We start from the raw sequence: 25,315 nt of genomic DNA, 5'->3' as shown, positions 1-25,315 counted from the left end.
CAGGCCCCAAATGGGTGTCACTTAGGCCAAGTTTCAACCTCCCCCTGAAATGTAGTTCTAACATGTAAGACAGGAACTTTCTGGTCAGCACCAATGAGGTAATATGTCATGCCACATGTGCCTTCCTCAACCCCCAAAGGAAGATGAAGTACTTTGCAATAAGACCCCTTGTCCTTCCCCATAAGGGAAGGTGATCTTGCCTGAAACAGTCCTTTTTTTCTTTTTTTCTTTTTTTTTTTTTTTTGCTAATAACATCTTGTCCCACCCTCCTGTCTTTAAAAACCTTCCATTTTGCACAACTCCTCAGAGCTCCTCTCTATTTGGTCTATGGGATGCTGCCCACTTCTCGAATCGATTAAAAAAGCCAAGTGGATCTTTAAAGTTTACTCCCGGGGCACCTGGGTGGCTCAGTTGGTCACGCGGCCGACTTCGGCTCAAGTCATGATCTCACGGTTCGTGAGTTCGAGCCCCGCATCGGGCTCTGTGCTGACAGCTCAGAGCCTGGAGCCTGCTTTGATTCTGTGTCTCCTTCTCTCTCTGCCCCTCTGCCTCTGGAGCTCTGTCTCCGTCTCTCTCTCTCTCTCAAAAATAAATAAACATTTTAAAAAATTAAAAAAAAATAAAGTTTACTCCCTTGGCTTTTTGTTATTTAACAGACACTTTCCCCAAAGCAAATGCAGACAAATCAACAAATGGGCTTCCAAAAATCACTTTAGTACAACAATGCTTTCTTCATACATTAACTTCCAGACCCCTAGAAAAGAGTTAGCTTGGTGCTTGGGAGGAGGAAAAACCGGCAGGAAATGGATAGGACACATTCTCTCCCACTGGCAAGAAGAATCCAGTTGTAAAGTAATAGACAAATGAGAAATGACTACGGGGTGTTTTTAAGTTAATAATCGCAATCACAGACTGAAGTTCCGGTTGAGATTCTGACCCTATGTCACCATCGCGCGTCCGGAAAGAACTGGAACTGCTCCTACTCCAGTGAGGAGCCAATGGAGTTACCTCCTATGAATTTGGTCGTCGACTAAATCAGGATTGCAGGGATGTCACGATAATTGGAGAGCATACATTACATGCTGCGATTGGTAGAAGCGCGGTGAGTACTATGCAGGGAAAGTCAGAGAATAAAAAATAAGGTAAACATTAAAATTGGACTGCGCTTTCGCCTTCTTTGAGCCTTGACTCATTCGGCTTGCCGTCGTTGTCCTGGGATACCAAGAAACGCTGTGCCTTGAGCGTCCTGTATCTAGGGAGACGACAACATGGAGGCGGAGTGAGTTCTGAGAGTTGGTCCCAGGACCAGGGGAACGGCGCGAGCGGCCAAAGAAGGTATCTGTCCTGGAAGACCGCCTCCTTTGGGAAGTTGTGGCCAAGGGTCCCCTCCATGTCCCTTAGAGACCCCCTGTGGGACCGAGACTGAGGCGAGATCAGCCTGGGATCTCTTAGAGAAAGGAGGAACAGCTTTAAGTATTTTGATCACTTCATTTTACCAATTTCTTTCCCACTCCACACTACACGACGACCCACCACTTTTCCCACTGATCATATTAAGATTGTTTAGGTTGGAAATGAAGCAGATAAAGGAAGCTGATGATATATATATATATATATATATATATATATATATATATATATGTAGTTTACGTATATACAGTTTTTAAGTCCTCAAGTTTCGAAAATTGGATTTAAAAACAACCCCTACCTTGGCCTGTGTCTTCACAATGATTGCAGATGTGTGTCTTTTGAAAGAGTAGCTCAAGCTAGTATGGAAGTTATGATTGTTAATTACGATTGTAATTATGATTGTAACATTGGTTTGTCTAGGGCTTTTTCAAATTCCCTATTTCATTCCGGGTTCACATCAACTTTATGAAATAAGATAATCCCCATTAGGTGAGACGACTGAGACTCAAGGAGATTGAGAAACTTGCCCATCTCAACAAACCTGAGCAGGTGCTGGAACGCAGCTCTCCTTGCTTCAAGATCATTGTTCACTTCCCTAAACCCTAAGACCTGATCTGGACCAGATTTCTACTCCATTGTCTCTAATTTCTTCTATATGTGATGATTGGAGACTTTTTCAGAGCCCCAAGGCAGTGACTATCTATAGAATCCCCTGAGGTCACAGACAGTAATGAGTCTGGCAGGACTACAAAGCCATCCAGTAGCAGAAAAGTAATGGGACTCTCCTCCCTGTCTCCCCAGCTTGCATTTCTTTGATTCCACCTGAACCGTCCTCCTTACAATTGAAGGTAAGGGTCTTGCCTGTCCATTGCCTAGCACTGGTACGTAACAGGCACTCAGTAAATGTTTTGTGAGTGAATGAATGAATGAGTGAGTGAGTGAATGAACCTGAGATATTCTTCTGGAGAGGTTTGGAGGTGTTGCTGGTTAGGAAAAACTGAGTCAACGGAATCTTTTGCTTTGGATGGTGGTGTAGAGAGTATGGAGAGTGTCTGATGAAATTGTATAAATTTCTAAAGGGTGACCATAACATTGTTTACTAAAGTGTAACATGTTATAATAAGGAGTTGAACCCCCACCTTGAAAAGAAGTAATTTTAGGCCAAATAAAAGATAGTTTACATTTACTCATAAATGACGTAAAGATTAAAATTCATGAGAAGGCCTGACAACACTGCTTGGCACATAAGTTCTCAGTGAATGTCAGTAGAAGTTGTTACCATATTTGAGATTGTTATTCAAAGAAGTGGGGAAGGACACTGTGGAGTCTGAAAAAAAATGTATATATATGCTCAAAAAGATATTAAATTGATGCTGTCCAATATGGGAGCCACACCGGGGTGTGTATGCTGAAGGAAGTCTGCTAAAGGAAGAGGGGATTTGGAGTTTAGTCTCCATGTGTGTCTCCTAGAGCAGGGCCAAACACCCTTTGAGTATTCCGTGAAAGCTGTGGATTCTCTCCCTGGAAAAGAGCACTTCTCCAGATACATGACATTTTGCATATGATTTGCATATAACACTCACATATATTTGCATATAATTTCCAGCTGCAGTCTATCCAGGGATCCCTCTGCTCTAGAGGTTGATTCACTTATCCTTGGATTGAGTGATTATTTCAGTGAATGCTTACTTTAGACTTGGACTACAGGTTGCATACTGATGGAAGAAACCCCAAAGACCAAGAACCACCCAGTCTCATTTACCTCTTCTTTGCCCCTCCTCATAGGAGGCAAGTCACGCTCAGAAGCAACAAGCAGAGAGCAAAATCCAGATAAAGGTAATGCAAATGCTTTAGTCACACTCACTGGGGACTGACTGAGAAATGCCAACTGTGGCCATGGCAGGCAGAGCTGCACGGGCCTCATCCCCAAGTCCCTTTCCTGCATGGTGAATTTCTAGGCTCCTGGGCAAAGTGCTGGATCTTGTGTTCAGGCTCATTCCTCATGGTGTCACTCATACCTTGGTTCCAAAGCCGGCAAGCCGGCCCTTCTTCATGATCATGATGGCCACAGCAAGTCTACTCCATCAGCCTCTCTTTTTGATGTCCCTCCTGTCTCCCCTGTGGTCTTTTCCTAACTCCAAATTGGCAAGAACTACTGGTTTAGCCAGAGTGCTCCCCTTGGACTTGTGTTCCAGGTGTGTGATGCTCATCCAGGCAGCCCCAAGCCCCCTGATGAGGACCAGGGACAGTGGTGACTACACCATGAACTCCGGGTCCTGCCTGAGTACCAGCACCATGGCCATCCCCACCATCACTGGCAGCAGCGCGGCCCTGAGTGCCTGCGGTAGCAGCAACACCAGTGCCCACGTGAGGACATGTTCCGGGTGGGCGGGGCAGGAGCAGCAGGGCTGGGGAGAGGTGGCAGGGCAGGGGGGTAGGAATCTGCAAGGACCTGACTCTCCTTCATAGATTGGGCACCAAGCCGACTGGAGTGGTGGCTGTGGGGAATGGGAGTGTGTGTGTGAAGAACTCTAGGGAGGTGCCCATCAGAGCTGAGAGAGTAGCCAGCGATTTTCTCTTCCCTCAGAAAGTTCTTCTGGTCCTGATCCCTAGGACCAAGTGTTTGGCCAATATGTGGATGTGGCTGACTTTTTGCAGCTCTCAGGACTGTCTCTGTGTGACGTGGCAGGGGTAGGGGGCAGTTGTCCCACAGGGTGCCTATGGGGTAGGAGTGTGTTTGGTGCAGCGTGTGTCTGTGTTGTGTGTGGATTCTCATGCCTCCTTAGGTGAGATGGCGCTTGCATTTGCCTTCCCGAGGACTGGGAGTCACCTCACCCCTCCACCTGTGCCATTCTGGGCCTATTTGCCCCAGATTCACTCACTGCCCTTCCCCACTCTGCTCTGTGCGGGCAGGAGATTGGAAATGAGGAGGAAGGGAGAAGCCAGGGTATCTCTGTCCCTCCATCTCTACTTTTCCGACAGTATTTCCATCAGAAGCTGCACTTCCCCATGACTCCAGCCCCTACCAGACAGGCCTCAGCGCTCTGAGAAGCCCACCACCTCCCCTAACCTAGTGTGGCAGCGACTTCCTGATGCTGCCAGCTTCTGAGTGACTTCACTATGCCTTGGCTGTGCATTAAATTCCTTGTTTCAAACACCCAAAGTGGCTTCTGTTTTCCTGACCCTGACTGATGCACCAACCAATATTTACAATAAATTGCCCTTGTCCACCCATGTCACCTTTCCCCTGTGGGCGAACCAGGAAAGGAAATACTATATTGGCCATCTGACACTCTCTGTACCTACTTAAACTGAGAGTGTAAGCTCCAACAGAGAAGAGGTGTGTCCGTCTTGTTCGCTCTTGTCTTGGCACCTAGCACAGTGGCACATAATATGTCGTCAATAAATATTTGTCAAATGGATGAATATATCTTTACATTAAGTAACAACATTGAAGCAATGCTTGGCCAAACATAAAATAAAATGGCCATGAGTGGAGTGTTCATAGCCATGGCTGGGGTAGGAAGAGATACTGGTTCATCTTCCCTTCTCTTTGCCTTTCCCCCTGCATCTGCCTCCACCCTCCTAGGGATCAGGTCATGAAGGATTTTCCATTATAGATGGGAAGTGTTGGCACACTGCACCTCTAGCATCATCAGGAGCTGTGCTTGGAGTGGCCCCCACATCAGGGTGGGGGGTGAGGGCTTGTTTCAGGCAAATTTACTCATTCCCCTGCTCCATCAGCCAGTTGAGGGACAGGAAGAGGGAGTGGTGGCGTATCCTTGTGGTCTCAAAAAGTGCCTGGGATAGACCACACCAGCTAGGAGAGGCTTCCATAGTGAAAGGGCAGGATGGGAAGGAAGGAAAGGAAAAGGCAGTACCCGAAGTGCGTGGTATCTTTGGGTGCATGGAGGAACAGAACAGACCAGCCAAGATCACTCAGTGCTGGATGGAACGGTCCAGGGAAGGCTTCAGGGGCAGGGTCACAGAGAATCTAGTTGGAAAAGCATTGTAGTGATTTCAGAAATGGTAATACCTCACTCCAAGGCCGACCTGCCCCTCACCTTCTGTCTCCAGACCATCCCCCAAGAGCCAGCAGTGGTGTAAGTCCTCACTTTCCAGAGATGGGAGATCTTTATCTGTTCTCTGGGTATTTGAATCTTACCTGGCTAACGCATCCTTTTTCTCCCCCTTTTCCCTGCCAACTGCACAGCCTGCCAGCTTCACGGGCACCCAAATATGCTTCCCAAAGAGGCAAGACAAAGTGAAGAAGAGGGTCATCTGGGGCATCGAGGTGGCTGAGGAGCTGCAATGGAAAGGCTGGGCACTGGGGAAGGAGGTCACCAAGAACCTGACTCTGAAAAATATATCCTTGAAAATCCAGAAGATGAAGTACAGGTATCAGAATGAGGGATCAGAGACCCAGCCCCTGAGTCCTCAAGCCCCTCAAACAGTCGCTCTTTTGAAAAAAAACAAAAACAAAAACCTTTAAAACTATCATATAAAATTAGAAAAGGGTATATAAAACATGCACAGTTTGAATAATTATTGAAAGGGGAACCCATGGGACCAAATCAATAAGAGTAATGTGTCTGAAGCTCACCTCCCATGTCGTGTCACATCCCTACTGGAACACCTTCCCTACCCATAAAGGTAACCATGACTGGACTTAGTGATAATGATTTTCTTGCTTTTCTCAAATGGATTTACCACCTACATTTCCATCCCTAAATGATATCATTTAATTTTGCCTTCTTATGAACTTGACATAAGTGGAATAATAGGGTATATATCTGTCTTTTATATATGTCTTTTATTTTTGTTCTGTTATGTTTTTAAGACTCATGTGCATGCAACTATAGTTCATCTTTTTCACTGCAGGATAATATCCCAATAGATGCTTATATTATAGTATATTCATCCATTCTTCTGTTTTTTAAAAAAAATTTTTTTCAAACCTTCATTTATTTTTGAGAGAGAGAGACAGAGCATGAGCAGGGGAGGGGGAGAGAGAGAGAGGGAGACAGAATCTGAAGCAGCCTCCAGGCTCTGAGCTGTTTGTTAGCATAGAGCCTGACGTGGGGCTCGAACTCATGAACTGCGAGACCATGACCTGAGCTGAAGTTGGATGCTCAACCAACTGAGCCACCCAGGTGCCCCTGGGTTGTATTTTTTAAATTTTATTTATTTTTGAGAGAGAGAGCGTGTGACCGGGGAAGGGACAGAGAGAGACACACGTAGAATCTGAAGCAGGCTCCAGGCTCTGAGCTGTCAGCACAGAGCCCAATTTGGGGCTGGAACCCACAAACTGTGAGATCATGACCTGAGCCGAAGTTGGATGCTCAACTGACTGAGCCACCCAGATGCCCTCATCCATTCTTCTGTTGAGGGATGTTTGGGTTGTTTTTGGTTTGAGACTGTTGTCAACATTCATGTATAGATCTTCACTTGCAAGAGTTTTTTCTAGGGTAGATACACAGAAGTAGAATTGCTGTGATCTAGGACATGTACATGTTTGCTTTTATAGATAAGCCAAACTATTCTCCAAAATATATGTTTCTATTTATATCCATGCCAACCATGCATGAATTCCCATTCCTCCACTTTTCTTACCAACAATTGTTATTGCCAGAGTTTAAAAGTTTTGCTAATAACAGTAATTTTTTGTCGTTCTAATTTGCATGTTCCAGCTTACTGATACAGCTGAGTGTCTTTCATATGCTATCGACCATTTCATTTTTGGAATTCCTGTCAAAGTCTGCGCCTATTTTTCTATCAGATTGCCTTTTTTTTTTTTTTAGGTAAACTCCACCCCCAGCGTGGAGCTCGAGCTTGCAACCCTGAGATCAAGAGTCACATGCTCTATTGACTGAGCCAGCCAGGCACCTCTTTTTTTTTTTTTTAATGTTTTTTTAAAATATTTTCTTATTTATTTTTGAGACAGAGAGAGACAGAGCATGAGCAGGAGAGGGGCAGAGAGAGAGGGAGACATAGAATCTGAAGCAGGCTCCAGGCTCTGAGCTGTCAGCACAGAGCCTGATGTGGGGCTCAAACTCATGGACTATGAGATCATGAACTGAGCCAAAGTCGAACGCTTAACCAACTGAGCCACCCAGGCGCCCCCCCCCCCTTTTTTTAAGTTCTTATGGTGGCTACCAATCCTTTGTCAGGTGTTATAGATATCTTTTCCCACCTTGTGACTTGTCTTTTCCTCTTTACCATGTCATTCAAAGAATAGAATTACTTCATTTCAAAGGAATCAAAAGAATCAATCTTTTTCTTTTATGGTTTCTGCTTTTTTGTATCTTGCTTAAGAAGTCCTTCTCTCCACCTACCTAGGTCATGAAGAGAGTCTTCTATAGTATCTTGTAAAGACTATAGCTTTGCCTTTCACATTTGCCTTTTAGCTATAGAGAATTAATTTTTGTGAATGGTTGTACGATAACACTTTTCCTCAAACAAATGGCCAAGTATCTCCAAGCCATTTAGTGAAAAGTTCATACTTTCCCTGATGATCTCTTCCACCACTGATGTTTATCCTTGTTTCGTTTGTGATCTCAAAGTGAAAAATTCCAGTGTGTCACTATTTGTTTGGATGTTTCCTGTAGTTTTTTGTTTTGGTTTGGTTTTTGTTTTTTATTTTTTAAGATTTCATCAGGTTAAGGGCGTTCCCTTCTATTCCTAGGTTGCTAAGAGTTTCTCTCATAACACCTTGAAGGCTGTCTATTATTTTCCTTTATTGAAATTATCATTTTATTTTTTCTCTCTTAATTTGTTAACCTGGTGGGTTACATTAATTGATTTTCTCTGTTAAACCAACTGTGTGTTCCTGGTGTAAGCTCACCTTTGTCATACTTGAGTATTCTTTCTAAACGTTGCTAAATTCGTTTGGTTCTCTCCTTTTGTTTTTGGATAGGCCTGTAATTTTCCATTCTTCTCTTGCCTTTGCCAGGTTTGGGTAATAAAGTTACCAACATACCAAAGTTACATCAAGTCAGATTCATAGACTATGTAGGGGAGTGTGTTGCCACATTTCATATTACTGGGAAGATAAGGCTGGGATTATTTTTTTTAATTTTTTGATGTTTATTTATTTTCAAGAGAGAGACAGACAGAGGGGCGCCTGGGTGGCGCAGTCGGTTAAGCGTCCGACTTCAGCCAGGTCACGATCTTGCGGTCTGTGAGTTCGAGCCCCGCGTCGGGCTCTGGGCTGATGGCTCAGAGCCTGGAGCCTGTTTCCGATTCTGTGTGTGTCTCTCTCTCTCTGCCCCTCCCCCGTTCATGCTCTGTCTCTCTCTTTCCCAAAAAATAAATAAACATTGAAAAAAAAATTAAAAAAAAAAAAAAAAGAGAGAGACAGACAGAGCATGAGCAAGGGAGGGGCAGAGAGAGAGGGAGGCACAGAATTCAAAGCAGGCTCGAGGCTCTGAGCTGTCAGCACAGAGCCCAACACGGAGCTCGAACCCATGAACCGTGAGATCATGACCTGAGCCGAAGTCGGACATTCAACCTACTGAGTCACCCAAGCGTCCCAAAGACTGGGATTTTTTTTTATCAGATGTTTGGTAGGACTTGCTATGAAGCCATCCAGCCTAGTGTTTTCTCTGTGGGAAGATTTTTTGCTACTTATTCACTGGTTTTGATGATTTTCGGTAGGGTGGCCATAAAATTTATTGTCTAATTCTTGAGTCAGTTTTGGTAATTTATACTTCCCTAGAAATGGGCTTATTGGCTCTAAACTTTAACATTTATTGGTATAGAGTTATTGGCAATATCATCTTCCTATGAATAGTTTTGAAGTTTGCAATGTCTGTGGTTTTGCCCCACACTGGAACTCTCCGGCCTTGCCTAGGTCTGTTTGAAAGGCATCCTGATAGGTCTGTTCTCAGCCTTGGTTTCCCCCAGCTCAGTGCTCATGGATTTTTCTTGTTTTCTGGGCCCTGATCCCGAAGTGCTTAAGCCCTGGCTGTCTCCTGCAGGTCTCCCAAGACCAAGTTCTTCTTCACAGTCATCCCCCAGCCCATCTTGCTAAGCCCGGGCATAACCTTCACGCTCCCCATTATTTTTCGGCCTCTGGAGGAGGTAAGGTTTGCCACTTGGAGGGCACGGGCAGGGAGGGACACAGGCACGATGACCTTGGAAGAGGGAGCAGGGCACAGCAGCAAGGAGCACCCCACCCCCCTTGCACCTGTGCGTGTGTACGTGCATGTGCACACACACATACACACACACACGTCCTGCCAGCTATAGCAAAAACTCCAGCTAGTGAAGCCCTGGAGAAACTCACACTATAAACTTGCTAAACTGAAGGGGGTTCCCAGTTGGATGTTGGGGGCTAAAATTTGTGCTACTGTATTAACCACAAGAAAGCCCTAGATTCCTTAGCCCAAAACACTCCCCCAAATACTTTGTTCCTCACCAAAGAGGCCCCATATCTCTGAGACTAGGGCAGTGTTGAAGGACAGGCAACCGGCTTTCCTTCAAGACAAAAAGCGAGGGTCATGGCCCAGCCCACCCCTCAGTGACTGTGTTGGGGCCATGGCCAAGAGCTGGGGCGGGATGTGTGGTCCCTGAATACCATGTAGGTACCACCGATCAGTGACTGCCTGCTCCCCCCACCTCCTCCTGCCCCACCTGCAGAAGGAGTATGTGGACCAGCTGTGGTTTGAGAAAGCAGAGGGGATGTTCTGTGTGGACCTGAGGGCCACCCTTCCTTGCCACAGTCTGACCTGCCCACGATCCCTGCAGTTGCCCACGTGTGCCGTGGGGGACGTGACTGAGGCCTGGTTCTGCCTGGAAAATGTGGGGTAAGGGGAGCGGCTGAGGCTCCGAGGCAGGGAAAGTGAGTGCTGTGAGGAGGGTCCCAGGGAGCTGGTGGGGGAAGGGGGAAGGGGGAGAGACGGTGGGGCCCAGCATCACCACCTTTCTGAAGTAGGGGCAGCAGACAGAATGAGCTCAGTGACCCTGATCTACACCCCCTCCAGGGACTTGCCCACCTTCTTCACCTGGGAGTTCCCCAGCCCGTTCCAGATACTGCCCACCACGGGGCTGCTGGAGCCAGGCCAGGCCTCTTGCATCAAGGTGACCTTTCATCCCCTTATGGCCACCATCTATGAAGTTCAGGCCACATGCTGGTATGGAGAAGGCAGCAAGCAGAAAAGAAGCATGCAGCTGCAGGCCGTGGGTGAGGCCGACTTCTCACCTGTCCCCAGAGCCCACCTGCTGCCCGTCCTGGGTCTCAAAGCCTCAGTGTGCCCCCTCCACCTCCCCTGCCGGCCTGTCTTCCACCAGTTTCCCACTCTCCCCCAGCCCTGCAGGCTCTGTCTTTGCTTTGCCTTCCTTGGTGTGGCAGACCAGTGTTTCCCTGGGCACACCTACCTTCTTCGAGGGGCTGTTCAGGTGGGGCCACAGAGGCCCCAGGTGGATTTCTTCCCAAGACTGTCTCATCTCCGTCCCAGCCAAATGTGCCCAGCTGCTGGTGAGCATAAAGCAGAAGCGACCAGAGGACCAGGATGCTGAAGGTTTCCAGAAAGTGTTGCACTTCGGCTCTGTTGCTGTGGGCTGCACTGCTGAGAGACAGATCAAGCTCTATAACCCTTCCATGGTACGCGTGGTAGGCGTCCTGTGTATAAGGGGGAGGAGGGGGCATCCCGTGTATAAGGGACTGGAGGGGGTGTCTTGTGTATAAGGGGCGGAGGGGGTGTCCCGTGTATAAGGGGCTGGAGAGAGTGTCCTTGTATAAGGGGGAGAGGGAACATCCTTTGTATAAGGGGGGAGGGGGCACCCCACGTATAAGGGGATGGAGGGGGTGTCCTGTGTATAAGGGGGGGGGAACGTCCTGTGTATAAGGAGGGGGCAGACCACAGGGCTGGCTGCTCCTAAAACCCACCCCCTTTACAAAATGCCCTCTTCCTGTCCATACCTTTGGCCCCAAGCCTCGCATGAACCATGTCTGTTGATACACACATGTGTCAACAGGTGTCAGCTGGTGTCCTCCTCCCTTCTCAGCTGGGGGTTGGGCTGGAGTATCCCTTGACCACCCCCAGAGCAACTCTAAGAGCAGCCCTAAGATGGTCCTAACCCCAGGACCACAGCCAGCCTTTATGATACCTTTGGGAAAGAAAAGAGTGTCCCCAGGCAGTCCGGTGCAGGGCACACAGCTTGGCCTCGTCCTTCCTCCTGATGGAGGTGGCTTCATGCTCAAACTGACAAGAGGGGCATAGGCTGGACTCCAACTGCCCTCACCCCCTCAGCTGGGCACCTCGGTAAGGACAACTGCCTCCCTCTGTGACCTCACCCTTCCTGCCCCCGCCTGGCCCCACAGGTGAGCGCCCCCTTCAGGATCGAAGTGGCCCCAGACATGCTGGCCAAAGATCACACCTTCTCCTGCCCCACTACCAATGGCATTGTGCCTCCAGGAGAGAAGAAATTCGTGTCGGTGTTCTTTCACCCCGAGACCTTGGACATCAGAACTATTGACTACTTGTCCATCATGCCCTCTGGCTGTGCCTCCCACACATTGCTCAAAGTCGTCGGTTTCTGTAGAGGTACTGGCAACCCTAGAATGCTGCCCGGCCTCTGGGGATCGGAGCAGCCAGCCTTTAGGGCAGAGCAGGGCTCTTTGCCAGCTTTTAAGGGTGTGACGCCTCCTTGCCCTTCAGCCTGGGTGTCTGCTGCCCCCTGGTGGGCTCCATGTGGAATCAGTTTTGGACCCCTGGAGATAAGGCTCCCCCTGTCCTCCCTGGTGCCTTGGAGGTCAGCTCAGGTTGCTGGGGTTCTGGGCCTTTCCAGCCCAGCCTTCTGTCTCCAGGCAGCACTGCCTTCCACCAGAGGGACCCTTTCTGAGACATCCTCCAGGAAGCTGATGCCCCAGCCCCACACAGGTGGCAGGGCCTGCTCACAACAGCCCCATCTCCTATGCCCAGGCCCTGAGGTGTCCCTGCAGCACTGCTGCGTCAACTTCGGTTGGGTCAACCTCGGGGAGACCTTGGAGCAGACCCTGTGGATCGAGAACAAGTCAGACTGCACAGCCTACTTCCAGTTTGCCATTGACTGCCAAGAGAGTGTCTTCGACATCAGACCTGCCTTTGGGACCCTGGTGGGCAAGGCCCGCATGACCTTGCACTGTACCTTCCAGCCCACTCACCCCACCATCTACTCTCGGCGAGTGGCCTGTCTCATCCACCACCAGGTGAGCAGTGGGGGAGGGAGGGAGGAGGGGCTCTGCTGGGAGCTGGAGGAGGCAACCTGAGGCCCAGTGATGAAGACAATGCTTGGTGATCACGGCCCTGTATTCCGGAACTTCTGCTTGGATCATCTCTGCCAGGGCCCCAGCCTGGATTTTGGAGCCAGAGCTTGGCCAGGGGCACACGAAGGCTCACTCGGAGCCAGGCAGGTATGCCAGTCTCGCCCTGATGACTGCCAGGCCGAAGGCTTTGCTGCTGCTGCTGCTGCTGCTGCTGCTAATAGGCTGGGAAGAGAGAGGGGAGACTGGACTCACCCCTCACAGCATGTGCGGGGCAGAGAGCCTTGAAGTGAGGACCCAACTCAGGGCCCTGGGGAAAGTCATACAAATTGTGCCCTGACCAGCTGACTCCTGGCCAAGGTGGTGAGTGGGGGCTGAAATCCAGCCTCACCCAGACACATGTCACAGGACCCACTGTTCCTGGACCTGATTGGGACCTGCCACTCGGACAGCACCAAGCCAGCCATCCTGAGACCTCAGCACCTTGCTTGGTACCGCACACACCTGGCGCGGGGCCTGACGCTCTACCCTCCGGACATCCTGGGCACCATGCTGAGGGAGAAGAAGCTGGAGCAGGATAAGAATGGGGCCCTCCTGATTCCTACTGAGGTTTGATGGACCCTTTGGGGCTCCCCACAGACAGGCTACCCTCCCCAGGTTCATGCCCCCTTCTCTAGAAATTCTTGGGAAACCCTGTGCCCCCAGAGCCCTGTGGGCGCCATCAGTAGTTGGGGATTGTTTGTGTGGAGCCCTTGTGGCCTTTTCCAGGAAGGGGCGTGTGGATGAGGGGCAGTGGCGAGAGGAGTGGCAGTTGGGCCCCTGCTCACCTGTCTCTCCCCACACAGGCCCCGGAGAACGTGTCAGCCCCACAGTATCCTCTGATCTCCCCCATGAATGAGTACTTCTTCGATGGTACCAGCGACATAGCCATCTTCCCTCCACCTGTCAGCATAGAGCCCACTGATGTGGATTTCGGTGCCTGCCCTGGGCCCGGGGACCCCAACCCTGTCCCCCTGTGCCTGATGAACCACACCAAAGGCAAGATCACAGTGGTCTGGACACGGAGGCCTGACTGCCCCTTCTGGGTGACCCCAGACACCTGTGATGTGCCCCCACTCAAGTCCATGGCCATGCGCCTGCACTTCCATCCACCTTACCCTAACTGCCTGTACGCTGTGGAGCTGGAGGCCTTCACTGTCTATAAGGTGTGTGCAGGGAGACGACATGGGGGTGGGGAGGGCTGCCTCTCTTCCCTGGAACCTGAACAGCAGGGTGGGGTTGGAGGGGGGGGCGCTGCTGTGGGATCCATCCTCTCTGTGCCAAGCTCCTCCTTGGCTGGATAGTGGTCCTTACCGGTTTGCCTTCTCCCAGGCTCATGGGCTTGCCTTGGCCAAGGGGCTTCTTAGCCCATCTAATTATGTCTCACTCATATGTGTCCTCCCACTCACTCCAGAGGGAGCACCCAGCTGGGGTCAAGCCTCTTGGGAAAATTTGGCATACAAGGAGCATCTCCCTAGGGCTCATTATGAGGTGGTCCATCCAAAGACCCATGGGCAGGAGGAACCAGGGTCTGGGGCACTGAGTCAGGGGTGCTGGGTAATTAGGTGTGTGTCAGGGGGAGGGGCTTCTAGCACAACTTCCTTTGGCTGGGGAACTCAGACCACAGGCTGTGCCCAGCCCAGCCTCTTGGTCCCAGATGCTGGTCGGACCCTCTTCATCTCTGGTCCTGCTTTTTCCTTTCCTTGTTGGCTCTGCCCACCCTGCTGTTCTTTCCCAGAGGCCAGGTGCTGGGGCCGAGAGAAGAGTAGAGTCCCTTACCAGCTATGTGACCCTGGGCAAGTCCTTTAATGTCCCCGAGCCCTGGTCTTTTCATCTAAAAAATTGGCCCCATATCTGAACTTTTGAGAAGGACTTCCAAAGCTTAGTCTTTAATTGCCTCCATTCTAATATCTTGGCAGTGGGAAAATGCAGAGTTTTGTAGGAATAAGGCTGTGGACACCTGGCTTTGCCAAGGCTGAGCCCTCCAGATTTTTAGGCTGCTGGCTTTATAGCCTGCACTGTCTGATAGGGCAACCAGCAGCCGCATGTGGCTACCGAACACCTGAAGTGTGACTAGTCCAAACTGACATATGTCGTAAGACTGACCTTCAAAGACTTAGCACGAAAAGAGTGTGAAGTAGCTCACGCGTCACTTAGATATTGACTATATGTTGAAATGATAAGATGTTGGATCTATTAGGGTAAATAAAACATATCCCTGAAATTAATTTCCCGTGTTTCACTTTGTTAACGTGGCTGCTAGAACATGTAACATTACGTTTGCGGCTTGCATTTGTGGCTCGTGTTCTATTTTGATTGGCCAGCGCTTCTCCGGGCACATTCCTGCAGGATGAATGCTGTTCTCACATCCCAGCCCCAGCCTTGTCCTTGCGCTGTTGTGGTTATTAAAGAGCATATTTGCTGAGTGCTCAGCGTGGACCTGGCACGCTGCAGTTGGAACTGTCAGGATGGTTGTTCTCTGCACTGCCTTCCCAGGGAACCCCTCTCTCTGTGCCCAATGTGGGACTCCTGCAGTGCAGAGGAGGAGCTAGGGGGCCCCACAGGGTCAGACACAGGAATTCTGAGCTTGTCCTTGGGTCCGCCCCCCTGCAGGTCCTCCAGAACTACCATAACATCGAGGAGGACTGTACCGTGTGCCCCTCCTGGTGCCTGACCCTCCGCACACGAGGCCATAGCTATTTTGCTGCCTTGGAGCCCCACATCCCTCAATATTCTCTGGACGCCCCCAAGGTGAGCGTGGCCCCAGTAGCAGTGGGAGGTGGGACAGGGGAGCTCGGCTTCTGCTTTGGCCATCTCTGCACTCTGATGCCCTGAGAAACATCCCAGCACCCTCCGGGGCCATCTCAACCTCCCCCACCACTAGCCCCTGGGGCTCTGGGCATGGAGGACTGGGGCTTGGACCACTGGTCCCCTCCCTGATCCATCTGAGATACTCCCTGGGCCTCTCATGCTGAGGTTTAAAATTCTCTAGCTCTTTCATTTGTCTGTGCTTGTTTACTGAGCACCTGCTAGGGGTATGGCCACCCACACCATGAGCCCCTGCCCTTGGACATTGGGCAGGCCAGTGAGGGTCACAGAGCTGGTCCCTCAGCTTCCTGAGTCATAATTCCCAGGCCTCTCTGAAGGGCTCTTGGAGGCCCTGTATGACCTGGGCAGCCAGATGACAGATGGTTTAAAAGCACAGACCTTGGAGCCAGATGGCCAAGTTCCTTCGACACCTCTTCCCAGCTTCCCTTACCTTTGTTGCCTTTTCATCTGTCTCCCCTACCCTCTCACACCTCATATTGTTGGAAAGGTGCTGCAACACCTTGGGGCACTGTGCTAGGGGGTGATCCTGCCCCCCCTCCCCAGCTGCACATTTGCTCTCCAATCCCCCGACTGACTTCACCTCCGAGGTTCAGCTCAAATCCCTCCCTGACTGCATGAGATTCCCCTCCCTGACCCCTGTCCCTTTCCCTTGGCCAGTTCATCCCAGCAGTTTGTGGCCTTTACTGCCATCCACCAGATTTTGGGCCTGTGTCACCCCCGCACTGCCTCACATACGTGCACTTTTGCCCCAGCTGGATGGACCACCCTGGCCAGCAATTTCAGGCCTTGTGTTTTATGTAGCCTGGAGCTGGCCACACCCCATGTGCTTAAGGGATGTTTGGAAGCCAGGATTTCTGGGGCCTTCCCTTTCTCAAAGTGGGGTTCCCCTCAGCCACCTAGATGAGAATCATCTAGAAAAGGCTGTTTAAGTGTGGAGGTTCCTCAAAAAATTAAAAATAGACCTACCTTATGACTCAGCAATAGCACTGCTAGGAATTTACCCAAGGGATACAGGAGTACTGATGCATAGGGGCACTTGTACCCCAATGTTTATAGCAGCACTCTCAACAATGGCCAAATTATGGAAAGAGCCTAAATGTCCATCAACTGATGAATGGATAAAGAAATTGTGGTTTATATACACAATGGAGTACTACGTGGCAATGAGAAAGAATGAAATATGGCCTTTTGTAGCAAGGTGGATGGAACTGTAGAGTGTTATGCTAAGTGAAATAAGCCATACAGAGAAAGACAAATACCATATGGTTTCACTCTTATGTGGATCCTGAGAAACTTAACAGAATCTCATGGGGGAGGGGAAGGAAAAAAAAAAGAGGTTAGAGTGGAAGAGAACCAAAGCATAAGAGACTCTTAAAAACTGAGAACTGAGGGTTGATGGGGGGTGGGAGGGAGGGGAGGGTGGGTCATGGGTATTGAGGAGGGCACCTTTTGGGATGAGCACTGGGTGTTGTATGGAAACCAATTTGACAATAAACTTCATATATTGAAAAAAAAAAAAAAAGAAAGAAAGAAAAGGCTGTTTATCCCAGAGTTTCTGGACCAGGATCTCTGAAAGTGAGTTCTCCAAAGGATGATTTGAGGGCATCTGGGTGGCTCAGTCACTTGAGTGTCCAATTCTTGATTTTGGCTCAGGTCATGATCTCACAGTTCATGGGATCGAGCCCCACATCAGGCTTGGGATTCTCTCTCTTTCAAAAATAAGTAAATAAACATTAAGAAAAAAAAGGTGATTTGAGGGCACCCTAAAATGAAAGACCTACTTAACTTTGAGGAGATCTCAAGCCTGTGTTTCCTGGGCCCACTTCCTATGGCCATTCCATCTCACTGTCCAGAGGTTTCTGGAGGACAGAAGCATTTTTTGGTGCCAAGCTGTGTCCCTCCATTCTCTGCTCCCAGGGTAGTGATTGGGATGTGTGGAGGTGCCTTGGATCTCCTTGGAGACAGGCCCACATAGACTTCCCTGAGTGTGTATATCGGTAGGGTAAGGGAGGCGGGTGCATAGATCTGAGCATGGGTCCCTCTTGTCTCGCACCCCAGCTCTTTCCTGCAGTGTCCCCCAGCGAACCCTCCTACCGCAGCCTGCTCTTGATCAACAAAGGCTCCATGCTGTTGACCTTCAACCTGGCCCCCCAAAGCAGCTCAGACATCTCCTTGCGGCCCAGTTCAGGCCTTGTGGCCCCGGGAGCCCACCAGATCTTCCTCATCTGTACCTACCCGAAGGGCAACGCTTGGAAGCAGCACATTTTCTACTTGCAGTTCAATTTTTGTCCCCAGTATCTCAAGGTAAAAGGCAGAGCTAGGGGACTGGGTCCTGAGGAGCGAGCCATAGTCTGGGGCTTCCCTTTTCAAAGCCAAATTCTGGGGTTGACCTCTAAAGCTCCCCTAAAGTAGTCAGGGGGCTGCTCCTCTCCCAGGAAGTGCCATAGCAGGGAGAGGACACCTTGGCCACATCTGTGAACAGCTCTCCTAACCCCAGGGCCCAGCATATCCACGTCAAGGTGTCTGGAACAAGAAAAGGGGTGCAGATGTCCCAAAGGAATAAGTGGGGCAATACAAGACTCATATCTGCAGATAGTAGAAGGGTGTTTGGGGCAGGGCCAGGGAAAGGGGCCAGGGTGGTGGCCCCATCTGGCCCATGGAATGGTCTGCACATCCTCTCTTGGTCTCCGAATTCTTTTCAAGAGCCATCTCCTGGGTCAGACACTACCTACTCGGCTTTGACAGACTGGAGGAGGGCCTTTTGCTGCCCTCTCCAAGGGGGAAAAGCTGCCCACCCTGGCTTCTTGGACTTTTGGGGGAGCCAGGTGAGGTCAGAGCTCTTCCCTCCCTCCTCTGGCCCCAGGAGGTAAGCATGCAGAGCCGGGAGGAGCCCCTACATCTGAAGCTGGACACCTGTAAGAGCGTGTTCTTCAAGCCCACCTGGGTGGGCTCCTCCTCCAGCAGCCTCTTCACCTTCCGCAACCCCTCGCGTCTGCCACTGGAGTTTGAATGGAGGGTTTCCCAGCAACACCGGAAGATGCTGGCCGTCAATCCCGCTAGGGGACTTATCCAGCCCAGTGAGAGCCTTGTGAGTGCCCTGCCCCACTGCTGGGGGCCCGAGGGAAGGAAATAGCTGGGATTCAAGGGAAGAGGGACCCATGCTCCTATCTACATGCTCCTCCCACCCCCAGCTAATAAACATACTGGGGGAAGTCTATGTGGACTATGGTGGGCCGTCTCCAAGGACATCCAAGGTCATTCTCGCTTTCACCACCATCTGTTACTCTTGCCTGTGAGGGGCCAGGCTTACCGTGTGCACCCTCCCATTCAATCTGTAATCACCTCCCCTGCCTTCTAAGTAGGTGTGACAGTTACCCCTGTCATAACTCCCATTTTACAAAGAAGAATTGAGACTTAGAGCAGAAAAAGTCATTTACTAAGATTGTAAATTAGGAGGTGCAGAGCTGAAACTTGAACCAGAGTTTCAAGGGGCAAGTCCACTCTCCCTCCACGGTCCCCAAAGCCGTGAGATGGCTGGGAGGTGGTTTGGAGCAGCTGTATTTGGGGCCAAATGGGTGGGGTGTCATTAAGGCATGAGGAAGGGTACTCCTTGAGATCTGAGCAGCAGTCTGGAGGGGGACACAGGCTGGGGCCCAAACTAGCAGAGCCTCATTCCCTGGTCTAGGGCCTTATAGGCCATTTGGGGGACCAAATTTGGGCCAAGGCCACCAACACACAGTGTCTGGAAGAACCCAGGTAGTAGCGAGGTGAGAGACCACACAGGCCCTGGAGTCAGCTTTGAGAGTTCACACCCCAGCTCCCACCAAGCACTCTCACCAGCTGTGTGACCTTGAGCAAGTTCCCTGCGCCTGGATGGCTCAGTCGGTTGAGCGTCTGACTCTTGATTTAAGCTCAGATCATGATCTCAGGATCATGAGAAATGAGCTCTGAGTCAGGCTCCGAGCTGGGCATGGTTGAGATTTTCTCTCCCTGCCTCCCTCTCCCTTTCCTTTTGCCCCTCCCCCACTGATGTGCCAGAGTGCTTTCTGTCTCTCTCTCTCAAAAAGAAAGAAAGAAAGGAAAGGAAAGGAAAGGACAGGAAGGAAGGAAGGAAGGAAGAAAATGAGGCACTAAAATAATACCACTTAGCTGGTGGGGATAAAGGATTGAGGGACTGAGGGAGACAACATAACATATGATGTGTGACAAGTGTCTGACATGGGGTAAACACTCAGAAAGGGGTACCGTAGCTTGATATTCTCAGATGCCAGGGGCCTGGGCAGGGGGTTCTGGAGAGCCCCATGCGGGGATGATCTCTCTGACCCCAGACGGTGACGTGGACATTCAGCCCACTGAAGGAGACCAAGTACCTGTTCCGAGTGGGGATGTGGGTCTGGGAAGCCGGTCTGCCCCCAGACACCAAGCCCCCCGCTACCACCCACTACATGCTCCGGCTGGTGGGCATGGGCATCACCAGCAGGCTCTCTGTGAGTAGGGGAACTCTGGCAGGTGGGGCTGGGAGCTGGGGCTCTGGGGGCCAGGGCATAGGTGGTGGGGGGGGGAGGCCCCGGGGTGCCCGACTCCAAGAGGGCAGGGGATGGGAGCCCTCTGGCCCTGCCCTGCCTTGGAGATTCCCTGAAGCCAGGGGTGGGAAAGCCAGGGCTGTGGCTGGCTGACTCGGGCCCTCAGGCAAAGGAAAAGGAGCTGGATTTCGGGAACCTGCTGGTGAACAGCAAGCAGTCCAGGTTGCTGGTGCTTCTGAACGACGGCAACTGCACCCTATATTATCGCCTGTTCCTGGAGCAGTGTAGCCCTGAGGTCATGGACGACAGCCCACTTGGTACTCAGGCCTGGGCTTGGACTGGGGGGCGAGGGAGGCAGGCAGTGAGGGGCACTGGTTAAGACTGGTTAGGGGCGCCTGGAGGTCTCAGTCGGTTGAGCATCTGACTCCTGATTTTGGCTCAGATCATGATCCCAGGGTTGTGCATCGAGCACCCCCTCACACACACATCGGGCTCCACAATGAGCAGGGAACCTGCTTAAGATTCTGTCTCTCTCCTTCTGCCCCTCCCCTGTTCGCTCTCGTGCATGCACTCGCTCTCTCAAATTAAAAAAAAAAAAAAAAAGGTTAACCAGATCATGGTTTGGGGGCAGGCAGAGCAGGGCTTAAAACTTGGTGTTTCTACCTTTCGATGTGTGGTATTGGGCAGTTCACTCTCTGAGCCTCAGCTTCCTCATCTGTAAAATGGGACTATTGTTGGCACCTACCTCACAGGGCTGCTGGGTGGAGCAAAGTGCTTAGCAGGTGCCCATGACATGAAGACTGGTTGCCTCTGTCTGGTCTGGGAGGAGGGACTCTGCTCCCCACTTCCCAGCTCTGGGCCTGCTCTCTAGCCAGTTCTCTGCTGGTCTGGGAGAGGGTATCTGGGAAGGAGCAGGAGGAGAGACCGGGACTCTTCGGCCTGCACTGAGGGCCCCTTCTACCCTTGACCCCACCTGGGTCATCCCTGAGCAGCTTTGCAAATGGACCGTACAGAGGGCAGAATGCCACCCCGGTCCCAGGACACCATCTGTTTGTCGGCATGTCCCAACCGCCGGTCCCAGTACTCCTGGATTATCAGCTACTCCCTCCTCTCACACAGAGGTACCTGGGCCATCTGGCAGAATCAGGGTCAGGGAGGAAAGGGGGAGGGCTGTGTGAGCAGGACTTGGGTCGGAAGGGTGCTGAGGTTCCGGACAGGGAAAGCAGAGTGAGTGTTAGCGTGCAAGGGTGTGCCTTTGGGTGAATGGCATGTATGTCTCATGCCAACCACATGCGTCTGTATGTGTGCCTGTGTGTGCCTGAGCCGTGGAGGGCTCAGTGTGAAGGGTTTGGAGCTGTGCCTATTTACTGTGGGATCTTAAGACAAATCCCCAACCACGTGGGGGCCTCAGCTTCCTCCTCTATAAAATGGAGTTGTTACCAGCTTGCTCCGGGGCCCACTGGGAGGAGTCTGGGGCAGCACAGAAGAGTGGCTAAGAGCGTAGATCCGAGCCAGACTGCCTGGGATTGGATCCTGGTCCGAGCATTCACTAGCTGTGTAATTTAGCAAATTGATTAAGCACCCTCTGCCTCAGTTTCCACATAGTAAAATGGGAATAATAATGGTGCACAGGCAAAAAAAAAAAAAAAAAGTACTGATACATGTTACCACATCGGTGAACCTTGAAAACATTAGGGCAAGCAAAAGAAGCCAGTCACAAAAAAAGCCACATATTGTACGATTCCATTGATATGAAGTGTCCAGAATAGGCAAATCTGTAGAGACAGAAAGCAGATCAGTGGTTGCCAGGGACGGGGGGAGGGGAGAATGGGGACCGACAGCTACTTGGTACCAGGTTTCTTTCTGGGGTGATGAACATGCTCTAATATGGACAGTGGTAATGGTTGCACGACTCTGAATATACGAAAAATCTGAATTGTATGTGTTAAAAGGGTTAATTTTATGGCATATAAATTACATCTCTTTTTTTTATAAATTATTTTAAAGTTTATTTATTTTGAGACAGAGAGAGTATGAGCAGGGGAGGGGCAGAGAGAGAGTCCCAAGCAGGCTCTACAGGGTCAGCGCAGAAAGCCAAAATCAAGAGCCAGACGCTTAACCGACTCAGCCACCCAGGTGCCCCTAAATTATATCTCAATAAAGCTGTTAGTGAAAGTTAGTTTGAAAACGGTAATGAATGGTGCACATTAAATACAGTGATGCATGAAGAGCACTTAAGACAATGCCTGACATGGAGCGCCTGGGTGGCTCAGTGGATGAAGCCTCCGACTTTGGCTCAGGTCATGATCTCACGGCTCGTGGGTTCAAGCCCCACGTCAGAGCCTGGAACCTGCTTCGGATTCTGTGTCTCCCTCTCTCTCTGCCCCTCCCCTGCTTGAGCTCTGTCTCTCTCAAAGATAAATAAACATTAAAAAAAAAAAAAAAGACAATGCTTGACACATAGAAAGTATCTGACAAGGCTTCACTGTTGGCTGGAAACGTCCCAGAGCCTGGGAGACACCTGCTGTTCCTGACAAGGGTCCCAGGCAGGTTGTCCTACACCCTCAGCCTGCGTGCTCTGCTCTGCCCCAGGGCAGCTGGGAGGTGAGGCCACTCCTCTCTCCCACATGTCTCCCGCCTAGATAACAAGGCTGGGGAGAAGCAGGAGCTGTGTCACGTCTTCTTGACGGCTGTGTACCCCTTACTCTCCATCCTGGACGTCTGCTCCATGGGCAGCGCTGAGGGCATCACCCGGAAGCACCTGTGGCGCCTCTTCTCCCTGGACAGGCTCAACAGTTACTTGGAGCGCGACCCTACCCCCGAGGAGCTCACCTATAAGGTGCCTACCCGGCACAGGTGAGGTGGGCGGACAGAAGGGGCAGGGCCCATGTGGGGATGTTCTTGGAGCTTTCTGACCGCACTCCCAGCACCAGGCCCTGCCCATGAATACTCTCATCTCCCCCTGAATTCTTGCCCATCCCTGGAGGGGCCAGGAGAAGTCAGGGCTTGGCTCAAGGTCCAAAGCACTAGCCACCCCTGCCCCTGAGTCCCAGATTCTCCAATTCCCACCTGCAGAAAGAGGAGTGCTGAGCTGGCCACCGCCCCACCCCCCCACCCCCCGGGAGGGCCCTATACTGTTCCCACCTGTCTCTGAGTCTGTTTCTCTGTTCCACACAGCACAAGCCAGATCCCCACCGTCTTCACCCCTCTGAAGCTCGACTTCAATTTTGGAGCAGCACCGATAGAGGCCCGGCCCTCTGTGGTGCTCCTGGCCCTGAAGAACATTGGAGCAGTACCCCTGGACTGGTATGGTGGGCTTGGAGGGGGCTTCTGAAGGGCTTGGGAGACAGGTGTTGGAGGCCTTCTCTTGTTGGTGGTAGTCCTGGCTGCCTGATCTCTGTGAACAGTGGATCCCCTCATTGATGGGATGGGGAGGCCAGGGTGGGACAGAGCCTCAGTCCAGGGAGGCCAGGCCTGCATGGGGGCGAGTGAAGATCTCTGGTAGGGAAGGACAGGAACAGACTGTCGCCGAGCCAGTGTCTGGGAGGATGACATGGCTGAGCCAAAACACCTGGGCTGCAGGAAGGCTTGAGGCTGGCCTCGGGGCAGGCTGCACTTCTCCAGGTCACATGGACACCGGCCTGGGGCCCTGAGCCTGCCAAGCTTGGCCCTTGATGTGCTCGACTTTCTTCCCACTGGGAGCCCGAACTTGGGTCCAGTAAACATCCTGTTTCCATGCCAAGGCTGTTTCTTGTTCTTCCCCCCTGTCTCTGCCACGCGTCTTGATTTCCTAGTAAACTTCCTTTTGATGACTTCTAACTTTTCTTGGCTAAGCGGAGGTGAGAAAGAAGTGTACCCATCTGGGTCAAGCTTGGGAGAGACAGTCAGGGGCCCAGCCTGGGAAAATATGTTGGGGGGGGGGGTCTGTGATCTCGGGAAACTTCCTGCCTGAGCAGAGTCTTGGGGTGTGTGGGGGCAAAGTTGGGGTGGGGCCTGCATCATCAGGGGTGCACTGGCCGTCCTTACTCTCTGGATCATGCTGCCCCTCCCTGCGGTGGGAGCAGCTGGGGAAGATGGCTCCCTAGGTGGCTCCTGTCTGAGAAGGGCCAGGACTATGAGTGGCTGAGGGTTCCTGGCCCTGGTGACTTGAGGAAGCTTGGCAGACAGGACTGCTGGCCTGGTGGGGAAGGCCCGGGGCCCGCCTGAGCTCCAGATCTGCCATTCACTGGGCTCTTCGAGTGGCCAGAAGCCAGGCCCTACGGGAAAAGTGGCGTTAGTCTGTCCTGGCACGGCACAGGGTATTTTGGTGGGGATTATGCATGCAAGTGTGTTTTTGCAGGAGCAAGCCAGCTCATACTCTCTGTGGAGAGAGTCCAGGTTGCTGGAAACCGAGGTGGGAGGAGATCCAGGCAAGGTGCCCGCTGAGCTGGGCCCATCCGTCAGGAGATCATTTGAGGTCCAGGAAGGCAGTCCGTGCTTCTTCCAGGATTCCAAGCACAGCGGACTTTCCTTGGAAGGCTTGACTCTCCTAGGCTTTTTGTGTTGTTGTGTTTCCTTTCAGTTTCTTAGAAGGCTATTTTTGAAAATTCTAGCTGGTCTCTGGTGAGCTCATAAAGAACAGACTGAAGGTTTTATTCTTGCCAGGACCAGTGAGAAATGGGGAGTGTGGAGTTGGCCTAGAGGTGGCAGCAGGCAGGACAGGGTGAGAACCCCAAGTGGGAGGGGGAGGATCAGAAGAAATAGAAGCCCCATAGCAGCCATTCTCCCTCTGGGTCATCTCCTCTGGTGCCTTTGCTCCTGGCCAGGGAGACGGAAGGCCTTAGGGACATCAGATATGCTGGTTAACATCTTCTGTTCTCTCGTGCACTCATTAAGCCCTGGCTAAATGTTTACGGGGGGCTTCCTAGGTCCAGGCTCCAGACCTGCCCTCAGAATCCAGGTGCCAACAATTCCAAGCCTGGCCCTCTGGGTGCCATAGGGGTCTGGGGCAGGCCAACTTTTTGATGCAGGGTGATGTGTGCTAAAGAAAGCTATAACTAAGCTAGACCTGCAGCCTAGGGAGATGAGGCAGAGAGACTGCAAAGAACCTTCCAGACAGAGGGCCTGGCACGTACGTGGCTAAGAGAAAAGGTCTCAGAGTGGCTGGAGGATTCATAGGGAGGAAGGGGCCCGGGATGTGGCTTGGGAGGCAGGCAAGGGCCAAGGCGTCGGGACCTTGGCATCTTTTTAAGAGTTTGAACTTCTTCCTCAGGGCATTGATGGTGATGTA

The 25,315-nt window shown here is 51.3% G+C and overlaps 1 protein-coding gene across 2 annotated transcripts in view; it reads left to right on the top strand.

Annotated features, from left to right (window-relative positions):
• The first annotated feature begins 1,267 nt into the window (after window positions 1-1,267).
• The window catches only part of CFAP65 (cilia and flagella associated protein 65), a 35,537-nt gene continuing 11,489 nt past the window's right edge, over window positions 1,268-25,315 (top strand). The window contains exons 1-21 of one of the 2 annotated variants that reach the window (XM_030327514.1): window positions 1,268-1,335; window positions 2,212-2,258; window positions 3,196-3,246; window positions 3,606-3,777; window positions 5,624-5,808; window positions 9,390-9,492; window positions 10,051-10,217; window positions 10,395-10,594; window positions 10,869-11,014; window positions 11,735-11,957; window positions 12,336-12,601; window positions 13,064-13,264; window positions 13,501-13,860; window positions 15,308-15,445; window positions 17,582-17,827; window positions 18,387-18,611; window positions 19,852-20,010; window positions 20,213-20,363; window positions 21,039-21,167; window positions 22,689-22,902; window positions 23,224-23,352. In XM_030327514.1, coding sequence (XP_030183374.1) covers window positions 3,613-3,777; window positions 5,624-5,808; window positions 9,390-9,492; window positions 10,051-10,217; window positions 10,395-10,594; window positions 10,869-11,014; window positions 11,735-11,957; window positions 12,336-12,601; window positions 13,064-13,264; window positions 13,501-13,860; window positions 15,308-15,445; window positions 17,582-17,827; window positions 18,387-18,611; window positions 19,852-20,010; window positions 20,213-20,363; window positions 21,039-21,167; window positions 22,689-22,902; window positions 23,224-23,352 — 3,407 coding nt within the window. In that variant the 5' untranslated portion in view covers window positions 1,268-1,335; window positions 2,212-2,258; window positions 3,196-3,246; window positions 3,606-3,612. The remainder of the gene's footprint in view (window positions 1,336-2,211; window positions 2,259-3,195; window positions 3,247-3,605; window positions 3,778-5,623; window positions 5,809-9,389; window positions 9,493-10,050; window positions 10,218-10,394; window positions 10,595-10,868; window positions 11,015-11,734; window positions 11,958-12,335; window positions 12,602-13,063; window positions 13,265-13,500; window positions 13,861-15,307; window positions 15,446-17,581; window positions 17,828-18,386; window positions 18,612-19,851; window positions 20,011-20,212; window positions 20,364-21,038; window positions 21,168-22,688; window positions 22,903-23,223; window positions 23,353-25,315) is intronic. The other variant, XM_030327516.1, reaches the window with a different exon arrangement.

This window comes from Lynx canadensis, chromosome C1 (assembly GCF_007474595.2).
Source record: "Lynx canadensis isolate LIC74 chromosome C1, mLynCan4.pri.v2, whole genome shotgun sequence".
In the NCBI taxonomy this organism is placed as follows: Eukaryota; Metazoa; Chordata; class Mammalia; order Carnivora; family Felidae; genus Lynx; species Lynx canadensis.
This window is presented reverse-complemented; position numbering and strand designations above follow the sequence as displayed.